The 20,814-nt window shown below is 29.6% G+C and overlaps 1 protein-coding gene across 1 annotated transcript; it reads right to left on the reverse strand.

Annotated features, from left to right (window-relative positions):
* Positions 1 to 251: 251 nt before the first annotated feature.
* LOC129989364 (bestrophin-4-like) lies at positions 252 to 20,153 on the reverse strand. The gene is made up of 10 exons (XM_056097854.1): positions 20,020 to 20,153; positions 17,163 to 17,563; positions 15,285 to 15,419; positions 12,946 to 13,112; positions 9,468 to 9,622; positions 8,371 to 8,448; positions 7,965 to 8,117; positions 6,942 to 7,022; positions 4,293 to 4,444; positions 252 to 1,674 (listed from the first exon to the last, which is right to left on the reverse strand). The coding sequence occupies exons 2-10, from the start codon at positions 17,339 to 17,341 to the stop codon at positions 744 to 746; spliced, it is 2,031 nt and encodes a 676-aa protein (XP_055953829.1). The 5' UTR covers positions 17,342 to 17,563; positions 20,020 to 20,153; the 3' UTR covers positions 252 to 743.
* Positions 20,154 to 20,814: the final 661 nt, after the last annotated feature.

Raw genomic sequence — 20,814 nt, forward strand, 5'->3', positions numbered from 1 at the left:
TCTCTGCAATACTGGACAGAAGTCCGAGTCTTCTGTCCAGTATAATAGTATAAATATATTATAAATTAAGAACTTAAAATGAATATATTTATGAAATTGGTTTCAATAAAAGTCAAAATTATACGCATTTTGTTTAAAATTAAATTTAACGATTCCAAAGAAAGAAATCTTTATTTTATTTGAAAACTGGATATAATGAAGAAATATAGTAAACATAAGATGACGCATTAAAAGAATGGAAAGAGACATGAAAATGATTTTATTTGTACATATTTTTTTGTAATTATTTCCAATTCATATTGTATGTACAGAACAATCTAGATTGCCTTCTGTTGATATGACAGTTCCAGAAAAGGTTCCACGTTTTTTCATACAATTAATAATTCAAACATTTATTTTAAAAAATCTTAATTATTTTTGACTGAAATGTAAAAAATCAGGCATTATTGTCGAGAAAGAAAAATTAAATGTATACCCAACAAAATAAAATTAAATAAATTTATGATATAAATGATGTTCTCAACTGAAGTGGTTGTCAAATGAGGAAAATAATGTAATTCACAAGAAAAAATTCGAAATTTAATAGAAATTTATATAAGAATTGTATATATGGAAAATAATATTTGTCGGTAATATTTTATTAATAGCAGAAAAAATTTCTACAATCTGTACTAATATAGAATTATGGAAATTATAGGGTTAAAGGTTAAGGTTCATTCAGATCTTTTGGTAGTTCTTGAATACTATACCTTATATTCATCAATATCAATAACTATCGGTTTACTATCTGCCATGTTTTCTTCCTTTTTATTATCTGATTCATTTACTATTTCCTCATCAACACTTCTCATATTGGGGGCAGTTTCATTATCTGTTGAACAGCAAGGTTCATCGTCTTTTGATTCTTGACTGAAATCAGATTTCTTGGCTTTTACTGAATTATTCAACTCATTCAGTGCCTTGTTCGCTTCGTTTATTAAATGCTGGACATTTTTAAGCTGGTTTAGTGAATTTGGATTAACACTAGCATCTGCTTCTACATTAGTGAGAGACGCCGCTCTAGAAATCTCTTCAGGAATGGCTGGCATCAAAATCCTGTCCATTTCGGATTCTTCGAAATCTGCTTCCAGATTCTCATCTTCAGTCACTGGAGAGGAGGGTTGAGATCTCTCAATGAAGTTAATGTGTGGGGCACTGATAGTTTTACTCACAGGAATGTCTTTGTCTTCGGACGGGGTTGGCGGAGCGGAATGGCGAACCTGTTGCTGGTGGGTTTCTTTCTCATCGTCTTGCAAATGGAAAGCCTTAACTCGTTGAAGATTAAGGCTGTTTGGCCTGAAGGATTCCTTGGGCTTATGACTGTTTGAAGGATTGGTTGAAATGGCATTATTCAAGCTGGTATTCGAGCCAGAAAGAGGCGTTCTAATGTTCGAAACACTGTTCGATTCGAATCCAGCGTTCGTGTAACCTTGAGCGCCAGGAGAGTTGTTTGAGCTGTTTTCTTTGCGAAGTGTTGTTCTGCGCCGACTCTTGCGGGACTTTGAGCTGAGAAGTCTTCTGATTAACGAAGGCCTGTATTCATTTTCTTTTTTAACGGAGCCACTTTTATATATATTCCCTTCTTCGTCATGCTCCAGGAATTCTTCTATTGGAAGATAATCTGCTTCTTCAACCCTGTGGAACAGAGAATGAAAAATTATTTGTGTTTTAAATAAAAAAGACCAATTTATACAATCTTGTTCTTTAATACTGAAAAGTTTAAAAATATATGTTAAAAATTTGCGTAATTTCAGATTTTATTTTTTGTAATTTATCAAATTTTGTATTTGTACTTTTAAGTATGCACAATAATTACTCCTATAGAGAATACATAGCTTGTGTCTCATTTTCATTAATCGTTTGAATTAATGAGTTGAAAAATATAAATTTGATTTACTTTCTGTCAGTATGTGTAGAATTCGGTCTTAAAGTAAAAATGAATTCATGGAGTGCCTGACTCGATGTTAGACTTATCTCCAATCCTGATTGTTTGAATGCCTGCTTTATAAGCAAAATGCCCTAAATTCTCTAAAGCACCGTCTCTACGACCCATGGCTTTACGGATTTGGTCGTAAATCTGCCAACTGACCCGTTGTAGGGCCACCCCGCCTTTGGATGTCGGTCTAGAGCTTCCCGAAAATTATTGGTAAAATGAACAGTGACATCAAAGAACACCAGAAGACCACAAGAGAGGAAAAAATGTGCCAGTCTGAAGACGCAGAGAGGCCATCGGAACGCGGCTTAAGACCTTGCTTATGGCAGGAGAGAATGTGCGAGTGAATACAAAAGCTGATTTTACTATTGGTTGGTTAGAAGATTGGAGAATAGGGATATGCTGCAGTAGAAAATTTAAAGATTAAGGCTTTTGAGCAATTGATTAATGAAAGTTTTATCTTCAGAGAGAAATGTGATTTCTCATGAAAGTTTTTGTAAAAAATAAATGACACTAATTATTGTTAGTAGTAAATTAAGAAGTGTCCTTTAGGGAAAAAAACATCGGAGAAAATATTATGTTACGAGGTCTTTTATTCTTAGAATCTGTGTCATATTTCGGAATTACAATAGTTATCTCGTTTTCATTATTATCAATATTTTGGCAAAATTTAATTGCCAGATTCTTTTATGGAAAAGTACTCTAGGGCTCTATTATATAGGCTCTAATGTATAGGTATTAGACATGAACCAGGTGGTATTACAGATCATTCTAAAAAACTCTGTGTTTATGTGTTATGTAGTTTAGCAAGTAGATAGGCAAGTTATATTATTTTATACTGAAATAATTTATTTAAATAAAGCACAACAGACTCTAAAGCACAACAGACGTGTAGACTCTAATGTAGTGGAAAAGTAGATCAGATAAAAAAAAAAGCAGTATTGGTCGGAATCCTATAGATGCTTACTGTCTATTCTTTTCTGCTAATCACGCTCTTATTTATATTTTTTGGACTATTAAATCAGTGCAGGTTTCAGGCAATCAACAGGTTTCAATGTTTTAAAAAAATAATATAAAAAAAGAAACACCAATATTGAAAACATTACATATATTTCTTATAAAAAAATTATGTCTAAATTAAATATAAAAACTATGTGCACTTTGTAATATGAAGGCATCTATATATTTAAAATAATACTGAAAACGAAAAAAATAGTCTCCAATCCCAACCACTGGACTGATTTTGCTAGTTTTTATTTCAAATGAAAACACAGGCAATATACATCGTTAAACGTCGTTTGCCCCTGAGCATCATGCAATTTCGAGAAAAATCTCAAAAAAAAAAAAAAAAAACGCTATTTTGTCGTGCATTTTTTATGGTAAAAAATTCGATAGAGTTTTCCAAACACTATATTGATGAAGCAATTATTTTTATATTAAAGCTCTTGGATTTAGATAAGTCATCAATTGTCACCTATCCTCATCATTCTGAAGTTTTAGAGATATCGCAAAATAGAATTTTAACAAACCCCCCAGACTCAAATGTACCGGATTTGCTAATTAATTTCGCCAGTTTGTAAATATAACTAAACCATTCGGAGTCTTCTATGTTTATAAGGCTTTTAAATACAGTTACAGTTATAGATATTATAAAATTAATTGTGCAAGCATAATTTAAAATAAAATCTTTTTTGTTATGATAAGATGTAATACATCGAATGTTATTTGGCATGATTGAATTAATACTATTGACATAGTGCGGCAAGAGCTAATCGCCGAAAACAGCTAATACAATTTTAAAATAAGCAAAACATTTTAGTTCTTTCAAAATTTATTTGTTTGCAGAGTATTCGAAATTTTCATTATGCACACGGATCATAGTTGAATATAGCAGACACCCATTTGCAATGGCTTGCAAAAGTTAAGTATTCCTGTTTCTTTTTTCTTTTTTTTAGAATAAATTATTTTTATTTTAGATGGATATTAGAGAATCACTTGTATATAAAAAATTAAATTTAAGATAAGATAATAAGAAATAAAATATAAAAACGTAAGACACGACAGATGTTACTGATTTTATAGATTGATTAATAAAAGAAAGATTCATTAATTATTTAAAGTATTATATATATAGTGTATCCCACTAAAATAATACTTAATTTCATTTAATTATCAGTAATTTAATGTAATCAATTAATTTGAATTAAAAGAAAACTGCTGAACTGAAAGAATGTTGCAATCAATCAACCTGCAATGGAAAAAAGAACGTTGCAAAAAGTAATTAGAGTTGCCCTGACAGAATACTATAGAATATACTCACTCTAAATCATGTGCTGAACCTAATAGGGGCTGATCAAAGAATTTTGCCGATTGTTTCGTCTGAGGAAGAATGGGTTCTATTTCGTCCCAGAAGAAATCTTTGGTGACTTTTGGGTGCTTCAGTTGAAGGTTATCGACTGTAAGGTAAACAATCTAGAAAATAAATATGGAAATGTTATTGTCTCTAAAATAGACTGTCAAAAGTAAATGCCAAATAATTCAGATTTTAATTGAATTTGCAACATATATTATGCATGGACAATAGCTATCGATATACTAACTTTTATGATATTTTACTTTATTCTATTAACTTTTGAGATATTACTTTCATTGTTTGATTAATTTTAAAATATTATCCTACATCTGAGTAAGGCTAGCAGATGACTTAATTTCGTCTTCGCGATATATCGTCCAAAATAAATCGATATTTCTGAATATATCGTGACTTTATTATTTATTTATTGCAATAATGATTTATAAATTAACATACTAACCAAACAGAACAATTTTCAGTTACCTTACTAATTTTCAATAATAATATAAGAATATTCAAATCTTCCTTTCCAATAAAATAGTTAAAATATAATGATATTTAAATATTTTCAAAAGAGAGTGCTGTAAATATCATTTCGTTTCAGCTATGTCCGCATTTCTAGTTATATCATACTATTTTATTTCTAGAATAATGGAGTAAATTTTAAAATGTTACCTTCTTTAATATAAATTTAGAAAATTTCAGTGCATTAATACATACAAACGAAAGAAAGTCTTTGTGCCTTCGCATGCTAAGTTAAGTAGTTTTGATGAATTACGAATTCAAAATCTTAAGTCTGATATCATGAAAAATTAAATGAATTAATGAATAGCATAAATTTTTATTTAATCAGTGACAGATTTGATATAGATAGAGATCAAAATTTGAACTAAATGTATGGTGGAACTAAGAAAGTTTAAAGACAAAATTTCAGAAATTAAAAATGGTAATTCCGAAATATCTATAAATATCAAGCATTGTGGAGTGTTAACGCATATATGAAAAAATACTGAAATACATAAAAATTTTTAACATAGCCTTTCAATTCAGAGGCAGTTAGAAGACATAGACAAATAAAAAAAGGCTCCCATGTCCATCTTCATTAACATAAACTCCTCGAAAACATAACCAATATCCAAACAGAATGTTTATGTTTTTCAATATTAATAACATTTCTGGTTATTATGTCAAAATTTAAAATATTGTAAAAAACGATTTAAAAATTGAAAATTAGAGTATTAAAAATGTTATATGAAAGACAATTATAGATTGGAAAACTGCATTTAAAAATTATCTTCATTGTAAAAATAAAATAAAACAATTCAACAAAAATATCTTAAGTAATTTAAATGGGGGATATTTTTCAGACATTTCAAATGATTCAATATTTGAAAAGAAAAAATATTTTTGCATTGTGAAGGAGTATAGAAGAAGAGCAACATATCTAATCATATAATCTGAAATAAGTCCAAGAAAAAACATTTATCATCCCACCATATATTTCTAATAGCATTGCCCATTTTATCTGTATAAAATTTATAGCACAGCCATGCTACTAAAACGAAAAGGAATCATAAGCTCAAAGTAAAATAAATTAATAAATAATATATTATAAAAATGAAGCAATATTTTAGGTGCATAAAGCTCTGAGAAATTACACATTTTAAATATATATAAATATATATTAAATATTATTGTATAATTTACCTTATAAATATATGTAAATTATACAATTATACATTTTTAAAATATATCAAAGCACATGAAATAAAAAGTGAAAACAATAAGCATTTCAACACATATTTCACTCTTATACAATATGAAAAAAAAATCGAATAATAAAGTTCTATCAATGCATCTACATATGTGCCCCATCCAAAACTGTTTCCAGAGAGATGCCCCCAAATCCAATCAGATGATATTTCCAGCCATATTCTCGGTGTCATAAATTTCGCTCAGTATCGAAATTTCGATAAAAATCGAAAGTTCGATAGGATCGAAATTTTGGTATGTACTTTATTTAAATAGCATTTGCCATGCCTAATCATTATATAGAATGCCTAGGAAAAGGATAAAATAATTTTGGCTGAAAACGCCTAGCATTCTATAAAATACCTAGGTATTCCATAAAATGTTGATGTTTCTTACATTACATTACATAGATTCCAAAATAAAATCAATAAAAAATATATATATGGTCTGGTATGGATGAGGAAAGGGGCTCCAGAAACTTGTGAAGTTTAAAGGCCCCAACGAAAATTAATTCGGACCTGATTTCCGGTGTTGAACACACACTACAAAACTTGAATGTTTTAAAAGTATTCATGAAAAATTCACATTATTGGCGGTTGTAAGTAAAGGCAGCATACCTACCGACTCACAGTAATACTATAAATATATATTTATTCTTGTGATATTAATTGTGATTTCTTTTACAATTTATGATCTTTGAAAAGATCAGTTGACATAATTAATGCGGAAATGCAATAGAATGAATAGAAAAAGACTAAGATGTGATCCAATATTTATATACACTTATGCATCCTATGCGATGTTTGACGTTGAATGAAACTGTTTTGAGTAAAATAAATGCTTAAAGAAAAGCTCGTGACTTACGTGCACTGTTCTATCTAGACACCAGTTTAGCTCGAAGTCATCATCATCTTCTCCATAGGGATTCAAAATCTGTTCTGCAACCTATGAAAAGCTGACAGTTGAAAAGAATAATCAAAGTACTGATTTCATGTAATAATATTTATATATTCCTGTATTTTATCTGATTTCTTTTATGGAAATCACTGACAAAGAGCTCCGCTTTAACTGTTAATCTCTGCATTTGTAATTTTATGTTCCATGGTAAAAATCATTTAATTTTATAAAGACTGATCTAAAGGTTAGTGAATAATCTTTTAAAGCGCCCTGTATTAATATAAAATAAAGAAATTTTAATTTTGATTGAAAATATAGTGCATTTGAACTCATTAGAATGTATGATTCAGAAGATCTATTCAATAATTTGCTATAAAAACAATAATGAAAAGCCAAGAAATAATTGAAATATGAGTTTGCTGGGTTAACGCAGCATACTATGAGAATGGCAATAACAGTAAGGCAACAAGCAGTTAAGCGATTTTTAACGCTTGGAAAGAACGCTTATTCAGAAGACAATTCAGTACAGAAATGCAATTTAACATTTGTAACCACGATAGATTTATACGTGTGACAGCCACCACATACAAGGATAGTCGTCGGCCAGCGGGGTTCGAACTCGCAACCCAAGAGACGCGAATTCAATGCTCTACCAAATAGGCTATCCCGACCCTAAACACATTATAAACGTAGGTTCTGATATGTCTTTAAATTATTGAACATTTAGTCTGAATCATCTTTTATGCAATGAGAAATTGGACAAAAATTTAAATAAAGAAAGGAATCAATCTTTTACGGACAAATACTTAGTTTACTGCAATATATCCTTGAAAGTTATCAATAAACATTGCTATCTATTATTTAGAGTCAAAAAAACAGAGTGCAGCGTTCTTGGTGTATAGATTTGTGATTAAAAAATATATAAATTTTATTCTTGAGAAATTTTTTACAATATAAAAATAGAACTAACTCAAAATATTAATTTCATACTTTCAACCATCCGACGTAAAAGAAAAATTGAAGCAAAGTGAAAAAAGGAATGTAGAGGTCGATGTCATTTTTAGGATATCCCTTCGAAGGATCCAAATATTGGCGTCCAATAATCAACGCTATGCAGTACATGTAAGTGGCAATAGTGACAACCTGAAAAGAAAAAATAATTATATCACCATTCAAAAATGTATGTTTATTCATTAAAAAACAACGAATCTAAACAAAGCTATCTGAAACAACTTGTTAGTGATATTTTAGAATAAGAAAACCAATTAATTAAATAATATAATAATTATAATTCATCTAGTATAATTCAGATAAATACAATATCATCCATTTGCTTCATCTTAACATATATCTGTATTTAATAAAAATTAAAATCCATAGAACATTTTCAGCATACTTGGGTGTAAACTAAAGGAACGCTTATCCAGTCGTATCCAAACATAATAGCGCATGAGTTTCTGTAATCGAGTAGCTCCTGAAATAAAAGAGTGATTGTTTTAGTTCACAATAAAAATGCTATTTTGGATAATCATTTGAAATATATTTGAAGTTCCGTGTTGTGTCTTTAAAAAAGAATACTGAGAAGCACGGTGGAGTTATTTAGATATTATAAAATAATTCCAATATAATTATATTACATTGGAGTTTAGAAAATTACTTGTTACGGAGACTTTAGACTGATTTCGAATTCGATTGATTAAATAAGGTAAGCAAATTTAAAAACAAATACTTGTGTCCATCTAAAGGGTCGGTCTTAAATTGAAAAATATATTCTCCGATATAATAATGCATTTTTTCCAAGTTCAGCAAAGGTGAAGTGAAATTTAAGCAAAGCAGAATGTAAAAAATAATAATAATAACAATCTGAAAAACGAACTTCGGAGGAGGGGGGGGATGACGAACTCTTTTTTTCAAGTCACGAAAAGTTTATAATTTCAATCTCAAATTTATCCACCAATTTTACAAATAACTTCATGGACCTTTTTTTGTGTGTTTTTATTATAATATAGTGTATATTTTTCTAACTGGATATTTTAGCCTATCTATTTTTTTAACTGCTTTATTTCACCGCTGAGGGTGCTGTAATCTGTCTCGATACATTCAGCATAGTGAGTTTACTATAGTTACACCTTATTTTCCTGATTATACAAAACGGCGCTTTGAACATAAAGGACTTAAGAGGACATTGATAATCATCTTGTATAAATATTTTTCTATCCTAAAAACATATCATTTGTCGTCCTAGCGAATAAAATTTTATATCATTCATAAGCGAAAAAGTTTTATCTATATAAATCAATATTCAACAATATTTGTAAAGAAATTAGCGCAAGTGAATACTAAGATAAAAGAACGAAAAATCTCTGATAAAAATGGCAAAAGTTGTAATCTAATCCCGCTCATTTTATATATATAATTAATTAAACACGCTCTTTCAGTTTATGATATGCCATCATATTTTTTTTCATTAAATGATGATTAAAAAACACTCACTTTGAACAATCCATTCAGAAGTACAGAGTCTTTAATTCTGCCTTCTTTTTTCGCCCTGGTGGCTAAAGCACAGAACCAGTGACACGGGATCCACCATTTTCCGTGCGAAAAAGATATTTTGTCGAATACAGATTTTTCTTCCTTAGTCATAATTCCTACAAGAAAAGCATAATTTAGTTCAACTTTTCATATTTTAGAAACCAAAAACCATTACAAAAAAAATGGTCAGTTTTTCAACCGAAAATTTTTTTTAGTGATTCTTGGAAGAGTTTGACTTTTTCACGCATTAAACGTATAACAATCTTCGCATGGAATCCATTCTAGCAATGAAATGTTCCACAAAAAGTCCTAATTCTTTTTCCAAAACTTTCAATTAAATTATTCAAAGCGCATATTACGTACTGAATAACAAAAAAAATCATTTACATGGAAATCAGAGAATTCTTTTCATTAAAAATCAACAACTTTGTTTTAATTCCTTTACTCGAGTTTTGAATGTAAAATGTTTTCTATTCAGTAAATAATTTTGAAGAAAGAAAATCCAGGAAAGAAGTAATCCAGGAAATTATTTTCTGCTTTTATATTATTTCCCATTTTAAAAATACCTGCTTACAGAAATAGCTATTAGAACTACCAACAAATGGTGTTAAAATTGGAATTTGAAAAATACCTTTTAAAAGATGAGAAAAATCATTATTTATTTCCATTGTCATTTGCTTTTTAGAGACATTGTAAATTTCACATGTATGATTTGGACCTTTCCTTTAATACAAATTGTCTTAAAGAAAGAAAAGGTCAAAAGACATGGATCAAAGAAAGGTCAAAAATGTAGTATTGAAGGGATTATCTTACTAATCTCGCACACCTTTTAAAGAAGAATTTGTTTCAGTACTGAAATTGATATTTCGTTCAATATTGAGATTGATATTTATTGATATTATAGGCGACCATTATCTAACCACAAACTGACTACTTTGACCCACCAGTCACGGAAAAAACTAAACTACTTCTACTCGGAAAAAACTGAATAACAGGACTACCGCGAAAGCAACACTAGCAAAAACTGTGATTGAGTCCTAAGGGCATCACCGGCTACAGCACAACCCTTCCCTTGGGAAATAAGTCCCGTCATCGAAGGGAAGTAGCCCTCCCCCATGTCTTTCTACACCCACCAGGGTGGCGAGAACCAACCCATCCTGGAAGCTTTTCATCCTCATTTTTGAGGTGCCTCCGGTGGGAGTGAAACCACTCTTTAAGCTATAAATTGGTAAAGTAAAAATTTATCATTTCAGTTATATTAATATTATGTGAGTACAAGAGAAGTATTGGTTGTTGTTCCCTTCAATGCCTGTGTCTGACTATAAATAAAGAGTCTTAAAAAAACATATAAATTTTTAGAAGTCACACATCTCATCACATTTAGCTGTTATTTGGCGACAGTTTCGGAATTAAATCACCATTGCTTCAATATTCTGCTTTACCTAATTCACATTTGAATTCAAATTGTAATGAAGGAAAACATCACTGAAAATTTTAGTTTTTCCGGTTAAGTAGTAGATGTTATAACAGCTTTAAAGTGGATTTAGCATCCCATTTTGATCATGGCTTAAATTCAGACAAAATTTGTTGAAAATATTTCAAATAATTTCAAATAAATCCCAATCTCTCATATGACACAAAATAAAAGGTGTCCCAAAATTAACGCAAGATTTGAATTTTATACCATTTGTGCAGTAAAGTGCTGGCAACCGTATTAAAAAAATAATTTGACAGCTGATAGTTTAGGTTTAGTAAAAATGGAGTGTTACACTATAGAACAACGTGTTTTCAATGTTGAACAATATTTCAAAAATAATAAAAGTCTGGCGGCCACATCTCGAAAATTTGAGAATCGACCCCCTAGATAGTATGATTTAACACTATTGGATTTCTTTTTATGGGGTTATTGGAAGTCAGAGGTCTATGCCAACAAGCACATAAGCATGTATGAATTGAAAGAGGAAATTCAACGCTGCATCGACGAAATTCAGCCACATTTATGCAAATTGGTCATGGAAAATTTCGACAAATGCTTATGTGCCAATAAAGCCATGGAGGCCATTTGTCATATGTGTTATTTCCATACATAACCCAATCATGTGTAATTTACGATTCAATAAAAACACAACCATTTAAAGAAAAAAAAGAACTTTTTTTATTTATTTCAAATCTTGCGTTAACACATTTTTCTATCGTGTAATGTTCCATTTTTATTAACCCTAAACTATCAGCATTCAAATGTTTTTAATAGGGTTGCCAATACTTTACTGCATGAATGCTGACCAATTAAAATCTTGCCTTCATTTTGAAACATCTTTTATATCATAATTGGAAGATCCCACTTAGTTGTAATTAATCAGTATATCCGAGTTCTATCACAAAATAAATGAGTTATATGCTAAGAACTTTCAATGACTTGCGACATACGCAAAGAAATGTTTGATGTAAGTAATTAAATTCCTATGAAGACATTTAGCCTTCAATCTACCATCTACGTACTACAGAAATTGGATAGATTTCTTTTGAGTATATAAACCTGCAGTTAGTTTAGTTTAGTTTAGTTATATTAACGTCCCGTTGTAAAGCAACACTAGGGCTATTTTGGGACGGACCTCGTAATTTCGAACCCCGGTCAGATGACGGGGACGACACCTAAGCTGGCACCCTCCACTCCATACCACACCACACCAGCGGGAGGCCGTTTGGCATGACGTATTTAACGTGCAACAGACCCCCTTACACGACGGTTCTTCGGTGGAATCGGGTCTCGAATCTGAAACCCTACGGCTCACAAGCCGAGATATAAACCGGCAGAGTATGTGATAGTTATTCAATATATGGATACACTAATATATCTTGTTCTTTTGTTCCCGAAATGTAGTATCCTAAGTAAAACTACCCAAATTCCTCCCGAAAATCTCTTATTGGATAGATGAAAAAAATTTAAACGCTGAAAATAACATTTAATATTCCATTCAATACAAGAAAATAAAATAATTACTTTACCAACAGATGCCCCACTAATTAACAGTCCACCTTACATCATAGGACTTCCGATAACTGTCAGGCAAATGCAGGCATTAAAAGGCTAATTACATACGACCCATCCAATTATCTATGTATATCTGCAGCAAATAGTTCAATATTAAGTACATCAAATGGCTCCTGAACCATTAAAAAATACCTACAGACCAGCAAACCAAGTACAACAAAAATCTAATCATCTGTATCAAATAACAAAAAACCCCAAACTTTACAATATGTCACTAACAAGAGTCTGTATCTGTGTCTTAAATAAGCAAAGGTGCATTAACTTAAAAACTGATATCGTCCAATTGGTTGAATCATATGCATATGTGGTAAATCTTAAATCCAAATTCGATGTTCTGCTACTTATAAAACAATTCCATTATTTTCAAAGTAAGGATTTGAACCTTACCTGCAGTTACCAAGTGCTGAGTTGTGGGAAACCTTCTCTTGACAGCAGTGCTGACCGCTTGATATGTCAGAACCTGGATCAGAATCAGATATCGAGCCAGAGTTCGGCGAATCATGCGGCTACGTTCGTCTGTGCCGTGGACGTATGATGCGATCAGGAAACAAATTCTAGGCATAATAAAGAAAACAGTATTAATACCCTGAACAGCACGCTAGATTGTATAATATTATAAAAAATATCAAATAATATTGTTTTACAATATTGAATTAATGTGAGGGCATGAGACTTTTGTTATATTGTTCAATATTTAATTCCAACATCGTACCAATATCCCATAAAATAAATATTACCAAAATTATACTATTAGCCTATGAAATAGTTTATCACTCTTCATTATCGCTAAATGGTATTTGGTATTTTCCTGTTTACCATTAGTTATTTACTTCGAGAGTTGGAACCTTTAATTATTACTTAGAATTTGGAACTTTTTGGCTCGCTAGCGATGTCTAACCCATTGGATTAGCTAGAACTAGATAGGTAGATTATGATTAAGCACAAGATTTGATGCTTAATATCATACACTTCCATGTTTTTATTAGGACACAACTTTTTAAATTCCGTGTTAATTTGAAATAAAAGGGGAAATTATATTCGCTTATATTAAAATAAATTTCATTACAATTTATTTTAATTAAAATAACTTTTTTTTAATATTCAGAATACACAGAAACTATATAAGAAAATTATAAATTCTGTTACAAGTATCCAAAATCAATTTCCCCCCCCCCATAAAATACTTATGATGTATTTTGAAATGCCAAGAGAGTTTAAATGCAACAAACATTTTTTAAAGTATTCTTTATGCAGATGCTTAAAAGACATAATACAAAAAATAATACAAGGTAAGTTATCGGACCATTAAGACATTACAGACAAGGAATAGATCACCCCCCCCCCTACGAATCCAGTGCCTTCCTGATTTAAAAAAGCGCCCTCTATCACTACGATGAAACATTTCTTGCCATATTCCAGGTGGGGAAGTGCTTTCTTTGCTTTACCGCCGTTTATAATGTGACACGATATTTTCCTAAAACTTTTTTTAATTCTACGTCATGATTCCAAAAATATGTTTGGGTACCCATTAGACCTCAGAAATGCACTATTTACTTTCTCGTGTATGAAGTATTAAGGAATAAATTCAGAACTCAAGATTTAGAAGCGTCTCTACGTTTCAGATCTTCCTTGTGAAAAATGTATTTTTGGCATTAAGCCTATCTATGAACACGATAATATTTTAAGCTAGGCAAATGAAATTTGGTATATAAATTTCTTATCAAATTTGTAAATTTTTATCAAATTTTGAAGTAAATACATTCTCAGAAATCTGTATATCTAAATATTCGATTACAAGTGAACTCACCAAATTTAAAATGCAAAGACCTAGGTAAAAAAAAAAATGGTACACAGATTTATTATATAAATTATTATCAAATTGTTAAAAAAATCTATCAAAAAGTTGATTGCCTGTCTGTCTGTTCTTTCGTAATCATAAAATCTCAATAATTCATAAAACTCATAAACGGAATGTCTTAAATTAAAGAAATTCGGTGTGTTATTTTGTGAATAGAACTGCAGCTCTGTCAAATGTAAATTTTATTAGACTGGCAAAAAGGCGTTCAAAATGCGTATTCACGCGATAGTAAAATTGATAGATTGAAGCCAAAAATCAATATTTAAAAACTGCTATTTGCTCAAATTGCGCCCGTACAGAAGGTCAATAATTTTATGCGAAGTGATTGGTGAGTATAGGAGGAAATCTCTAAGCAACCACTCCCGCTGATTTCAAATAGTTCATGCTATTTTGGCCTGTATTGCAATATGTCACAAAAATAACGACGGGGATCAATTCAAAAATAAAGCTCAGTGTTGTGTTACGGAAACTTTTCGTAACACAGAAGGTATTTTAAAAAACTTTTTTACACAAAATCACGACTGCAAATTTAATTAACACTGAATCTCTTGATGCATACATACTTGATGCATCAACAAATTCTAAAAAGGGAAATTTGCTTTAAAAACGGTTTTGAATTCAAATTGGCTTAATAGGACAATCACAACTGCATACCCAATGCTTGATAAACTATTATAGTTTTCACAACAAAAAAATATATATAAATATTCTGAATAAAAGAGAGATACTAACATTTCATTAATTTCGAAATGCTTATGAAAAAATTCAAAAAAGAAATATAAAATCAAACATTTTTATTTTCTGATATTAAATTTGATGAAGATAAGACGTACGGTTGAATTTCTTTTTTTACGTCACTAGCACTCACCTGTCTGGCCAAGGGATAGTCGAATACTGGCCCCACCACCTTCCAATAATCAAAGAAACATAGAATCCCAGGACGAAAGAGAGAGGAATCATATCTGTGAAGCCATCAACGAACAAAACTAGCTTTTCGAACATACTGGGAAAAAATAAAAATTCTTATGAATATGTATAAAGAATGCATATGCATATATATTAAAAATTCAACAATAAAGTTATCCAAAAGAATTAATTTGCATTAGTTGTGTATTATCCGAGTTAACATTTTTCCGAATATTAAATAATTGCTGGTATAGTGCATTGCATATGTCTTAATTATCATTACTTAATAAACTGAATTATCCTTTAGTTTTTTTGTTTAATTTGCTAAGATCTTTTTAAGGTTAGTTCCTGAGGGATTTCTTGAAGGAGCATTCAGAATGTTAAAAAGCATAGAAATTAAAAGTGTTTTATTGTATGACTGAAAAAATACTTTCTCTTCATACTTTTTTACTTCTAAAAAAAGGTGAATGAATGAGTGTTTTCAATTAAAAGGCAGTATAATTGTATTTATAATTCTTATCTCATATCAATCTTTTAAAATTTTTATTTCATAATTTTTTATCAAAACTCAAGAATTCGGCATTTATGGAATCAAATAATAAAAAATACAGCATTTTATGTTAGTTCTTCCACTAAAACAGTTATTTTCTATAAAAAATCGCAATTATTTTCTCTTTTCACTTTCTTAAGGCAATTATGATCCATTAATGTTTAATTACAAAAAAAAAGTAAAAAAAGTGAGGGTTTAATTATATTACATTATGAAAAACCAAGACAGTGTTTCACTTTCAAAAAATCAGTTTTTTTTACTATAATTATGAACATATTTTATTAAAAAAAAAAATTTCGTAAAATTTCTTTGAAAACGCCTAGAAAGATTTTTTTATTTGTTAGAAATGTAATTTAATTACACTTGATTTTTAATGCGGGAATGGAAGGTAACTATCCCTTCATATTATCAAAATACATCTTTTATCGAATTCAGATTCATTCCTTTTATACTAAATTTAATTATTATTAGCTTTATTATCATCAAATATTTAAAATAAGAAAAGTCAAAGAACCAATTCCCCAGCTTCAAGTATTTTTTCGATTTTGCTTACATCATATTAGAAAGATCACTACCTCTAAATATCTTGTCATTGGTCGTTTACTCTTCGTTAATTATCATTTTTAAAAAAAGATAAAAGAAAAAAAAGAATCTTAAATGAAAAGTTAAAAAGAAAACCAACTACTTGTTAATACAGAAATTTACTGTTTATTAAGTCGTAATTGTATTTGCAAGCACTATATTGTTAATAAAAATTATTTTTAAAACTTCATATTGATATGTGTTTTTTTAGTCATTTTGCGAATAATCCATTGTTAGTGTACCACTCAATACCACGAATAATTTTTACTTTATAGTGCTTCTTAATGCCTCGTCTTTTTATTTATTTGTATATCTTTTGCTGACATATTTTCCTCAGTTACTAAGAAAAGATATCTTTTTCAATCATCTTAAAGGTAGGCAGAATTCAAAAAGAACCTCGTTTTTATGTCCAATTTAATGCAAGTTTTATGCGTGTGTGACTTTATATACATTCTAATGATTTCATTATACCATTAGATTTAGCTACGATATAATAAGAAAGAGACTAAGACTAAGAATAAATCGAGACTAAGAATAAATTTTGCCAAAATCCCCATTCATTTCGAAGATCTCTTACAGATTTATTCGATGACTTTAAATTTAAATATCATTTCAGAGAATATGACAAAGAAGAAAATGATGATGATCATCATCATCACCATCACCATGATTTGTAAAACTTGTTTCCAAAATAAAACGAGAACTTACGTCTTCTGTATTGGATCGAGTATATTTCTGTATATAACGCTGATAAGCGCATAGGCCAGGCAGAAGAGAAGGAATTCTCTCCAGATAATCTTGTAAATGCTTCCTTTCCATCGTCCCAGTAATTTGGTGAATCCTCCAAACCGTGCCTTGGCAACATCCAGTGAATATGAAACTGTCATTCCGACAAAGAGTATTAAGCTTCAAAATTATTCAAAATTTGGCGTTCATACTACAAGAATGTACGCCAAATGTGTAATTTTTCTTTTATCGAAGTCAATAAAACTGCAGAATGTTTACTCATCAGGATTTGCTCAAAGTCCAAAAGGAAATATATTGATACTCATCTCATGGTAGCTTTAATATTTGATGGACTTTGCTTCTTTGATGGCCATATCCTAGAACTACAAATAAACAAACAGTTTAGTGACAATAATAAACAAACAGAAAACAATAAAAATCAAATAGTTTAGTAACAAATAGTTAATGCATAATTACTAGAAATAATTGCATCGATAAAAAAAATGTTATAACTTTCTTGTTAACACAGCGGGAAGAAAAATTTTGAACACGATATACAATAAAGTTTAAAATTTTGTTTGACTCTATAGATTCCTGTATGTGAATTTCCATGAAAACATGGACAAAATTCATGCAGTAATCCATTTCGCTAGTATGTGAAACATTGTCTATGAGTATCATCAATTCGTTCACTTTTTCAGGAAAAGGAGATATTAAGAAAAAATCTGGGATATTTGCTAATGAAATGAAGACACAAAAAGTAATTTAATAAAAACTAGACGTTCAGAGGCCAAAAAGTTCAAAATTTTGTTTGAACGAACATACATGCAGTAATACATTTCATTAGTATGTGGAAAATTGTCTATAAATATCATCAATTAGATCACTTTTTCAGGCAAAGGTGTCTGACATATCCGAATGAAATGAAGACACAAAAATTAATTTAATGAAAATTAGATGGTTAAAGGCAAAATATGCTTAATAACTATTGTAAAATGAACTATCACATAAATATGCTCATAATCGTTATTAAATGAATTACCACAAAAATAAAAAATAAATTATCACATAAATGTATCCAGTATCGCATAAATGTATCCAAATAAATTACCATACAAATATGCTCAGTATCTGTTACTAAATGGACTCCCCATAAATATGCTTAGTATACGTTATCAAAGGGATTACCACATAAATATCAAATAAATTGCCACATAAATATCAAATAAATTACCACATAAATATCAAATAAATTACCACCTAAGTGTATCCAGTATTTTTGTCAAATAAATTGCCACATAAATTTCAAATAAATTACCACATAAATGTATCCAGTATTTGTTGTCAAATAAATTATCACACAAATATGCTCAGTATATGTTATCAAATGGACTCCGTATAAAAAAGCTTAGTACATGTTATCAAATGGAATATCATTTGGATGCTATCCAAGGGATTAATGAAGATCACATCAGTAAGCTGCTATATATCCAAACGAAACTTCAAATTGTTTTCTATAATGTGTTGAAATTTTGTTCTCTAAGTATTGTTGATAAAAAATTTTATTGACATCTGTAATTTGTGTTGCTGCTTTGAATAATACTATTTTTCGAAAAAGAAAATTCTATCCTCTAATAATGAACAATTGATATTCATTATACGTATTGCACTCAAGCACTGGATAAATGAGCTGGTTAAATGATTGCACAAGTTTCTAGAACATAAATATCTTTATCAAAAATCGATTAGTCAGAATAGGCAATAAAATTTAATATGGGAAGAGAATAGTGCATTCATTAGTGTATGAGCTTGAACAATATTTTAGCTTCTTTCTGCTCATTCTTCAGAAGTTTCGTTTCAAAAAAAAATCAAAAGTGGCACATGTAAAGTAATAAATTAATAGTAAAGCATTAAAATATTCATCTTCCATTCATGTAAGTTTAATCTGAGGAATGATTTGAATAGGTCATGCTTAGTGAATTGCATAGTAATAAAGCATTACAAAGAAAATTCATTAATTAAATTAGAGTGTCCCTTGAAATCAAATCGGTTCAATGCTTTTGAACAACAAAACTCCTTTCATTTATAGCTTGTAATGATACGGTGTAAATTAAATGTAAAACTCGAATTCAATGAAGTATTTGGAAACGGGCTTTAGTTTGATAAAAAAACAAAAAAAAAACTACTATTTAAATGAATTTTTTTTTTTTTTTTTTGTATAACTTTACCTTGAAGCTAAACAGAATTAGAAAACTAAACAGAATATCAATTCTCAAGTTACTTTCTCCAAAATACAAAATAAATAAATAAATAAAATAAAATAAAAACCTCATAATTGTCTTAAAGGGTATGATTTGAATTGATAAAATCAATGTGGCAATGATAACTTAACCATTGATTAAACCATTTGATACAAAAATATTATTTATATGACAAAAAATGTACTCTAAAATAACTGAATAGTCAAATAGACAGGTTTTTTTTTTTTTTACTAATATGAAAAGAATAAAGAAAAGTATGATTAAAATGATGTGTTACATAAGAACAAATTATCTACAAGTTCGAATACAACTAAAACATTGATTAAATGATACTGTAGTCTGATTCACTTGAGAATTGAATCAACATATCTTTTGTTTCTAATTTACATGAAATAGATCTAAAACTGCTCAAAATACTTTTATTCTATCAGGAAAGAAAGTTGCTGTTTATTTTATGGAAACAAATTCTTTTAAAGGATTGACGTAATGAGTTTTGCAATTTAATATGGATATGCACTCATGCATAACATGAAATTACAGCTTTTGAATTGTCATGATAAAATGAAAAAATTACTTACGTCTCTTTGCAAAACTCAATAGCAGAGAACAATGATAGGTACTGGTGAATTAAAGAATTAGCACATAATGTTTCTCTCTCTACATTACAAAATCTTAAAATCTGAGATAAAAGTGGAGTAGGAGTTGAAGGTGCTATTTCCAAGGTTTTACTGCAATTTATGGTCTTTATTTTCATGATTTATAACAGGCTGTAGCAGAGACAGTATAAAAAAACGACGATTTGGACTTTGTACGGTATTATCTTAAACAGTCTCCGAGAGACATGCTATAAAATGTGGTCAGAATGGAATTTTGTGAGATTCTTATCATTTATGGCAATCAAAACTACTATTTTTTGAATAATATCTGTAATAGTACCAGTAAATGAACTATAGTCTGAAATATGAGAAAATTCACATCTTGAAAAATATGTTTTTCAGCTTTAACTTTTTCAGACGATTTTTGCTTCAAAATATTTGGTTATTTTTAGCTTTGACTTTTATTGTATTTAAATGCTTTTACGGTAACATTTGCAGTAAAATTTATGTATATCTTAAATTAAATCAACGGAAAATGGTGTCCTTAAAACTAATAACTCTCTTTAATCTCTCTAGGTCACTTGGGCAATATTTAAGTTCATTGCATGTCGGACTTTAAGAAGCGGGATTGATGACCTCATGCAGTTTCTACGTACGGTTATTTAAATCTTCTGATATTATTTCTTGAGTCTTCATCGCATTCGGACACGTCGTAGATTCCATCTAAATGTTTCGATTTCTTTCAACATTGAACGAATTGTAAGTAAGTAGTGGAAA

This window comes from Argiope bruennichi, chromosome 10, assembly GCF_947563725.1.
Source record: "Argiope bruennichi chromosome 10, qqArgBrue1.1, whole genome shotgun sequence".
In the NCBI taxonomy this organism is placed as follows: Eukaryota; Metazoa; Arthropoda; class Arachnida; order Araneae; family Araneidae; genus Argiope; species Argiope bruennichi.

Bases quoted from the DNA above. Each gene is read 5' to 3' on its own strand.
- LOC129989364 (XM_056097854.1), bottom strand. From the start codon at position 17,341: ATGACAGTTTCATATTCACTGGATGTTGCCAAGGCACGGTTTGGAGGA. The intron at 8,449-9,467 runs GTGAGTGTTTTT...CTTTTATTTCAG, and splicing joins TTCTGAATGGATTGTTCAAA to GAGCTACTCGATTACAGAAA. The intron at 8,118-8,370 runs GTATGCTGAAAA...TTTTCTTTTCAG, and splicing joins TTCCTTTAGTTTACACCCAA to GTTGTCACTATTGCCACTTA.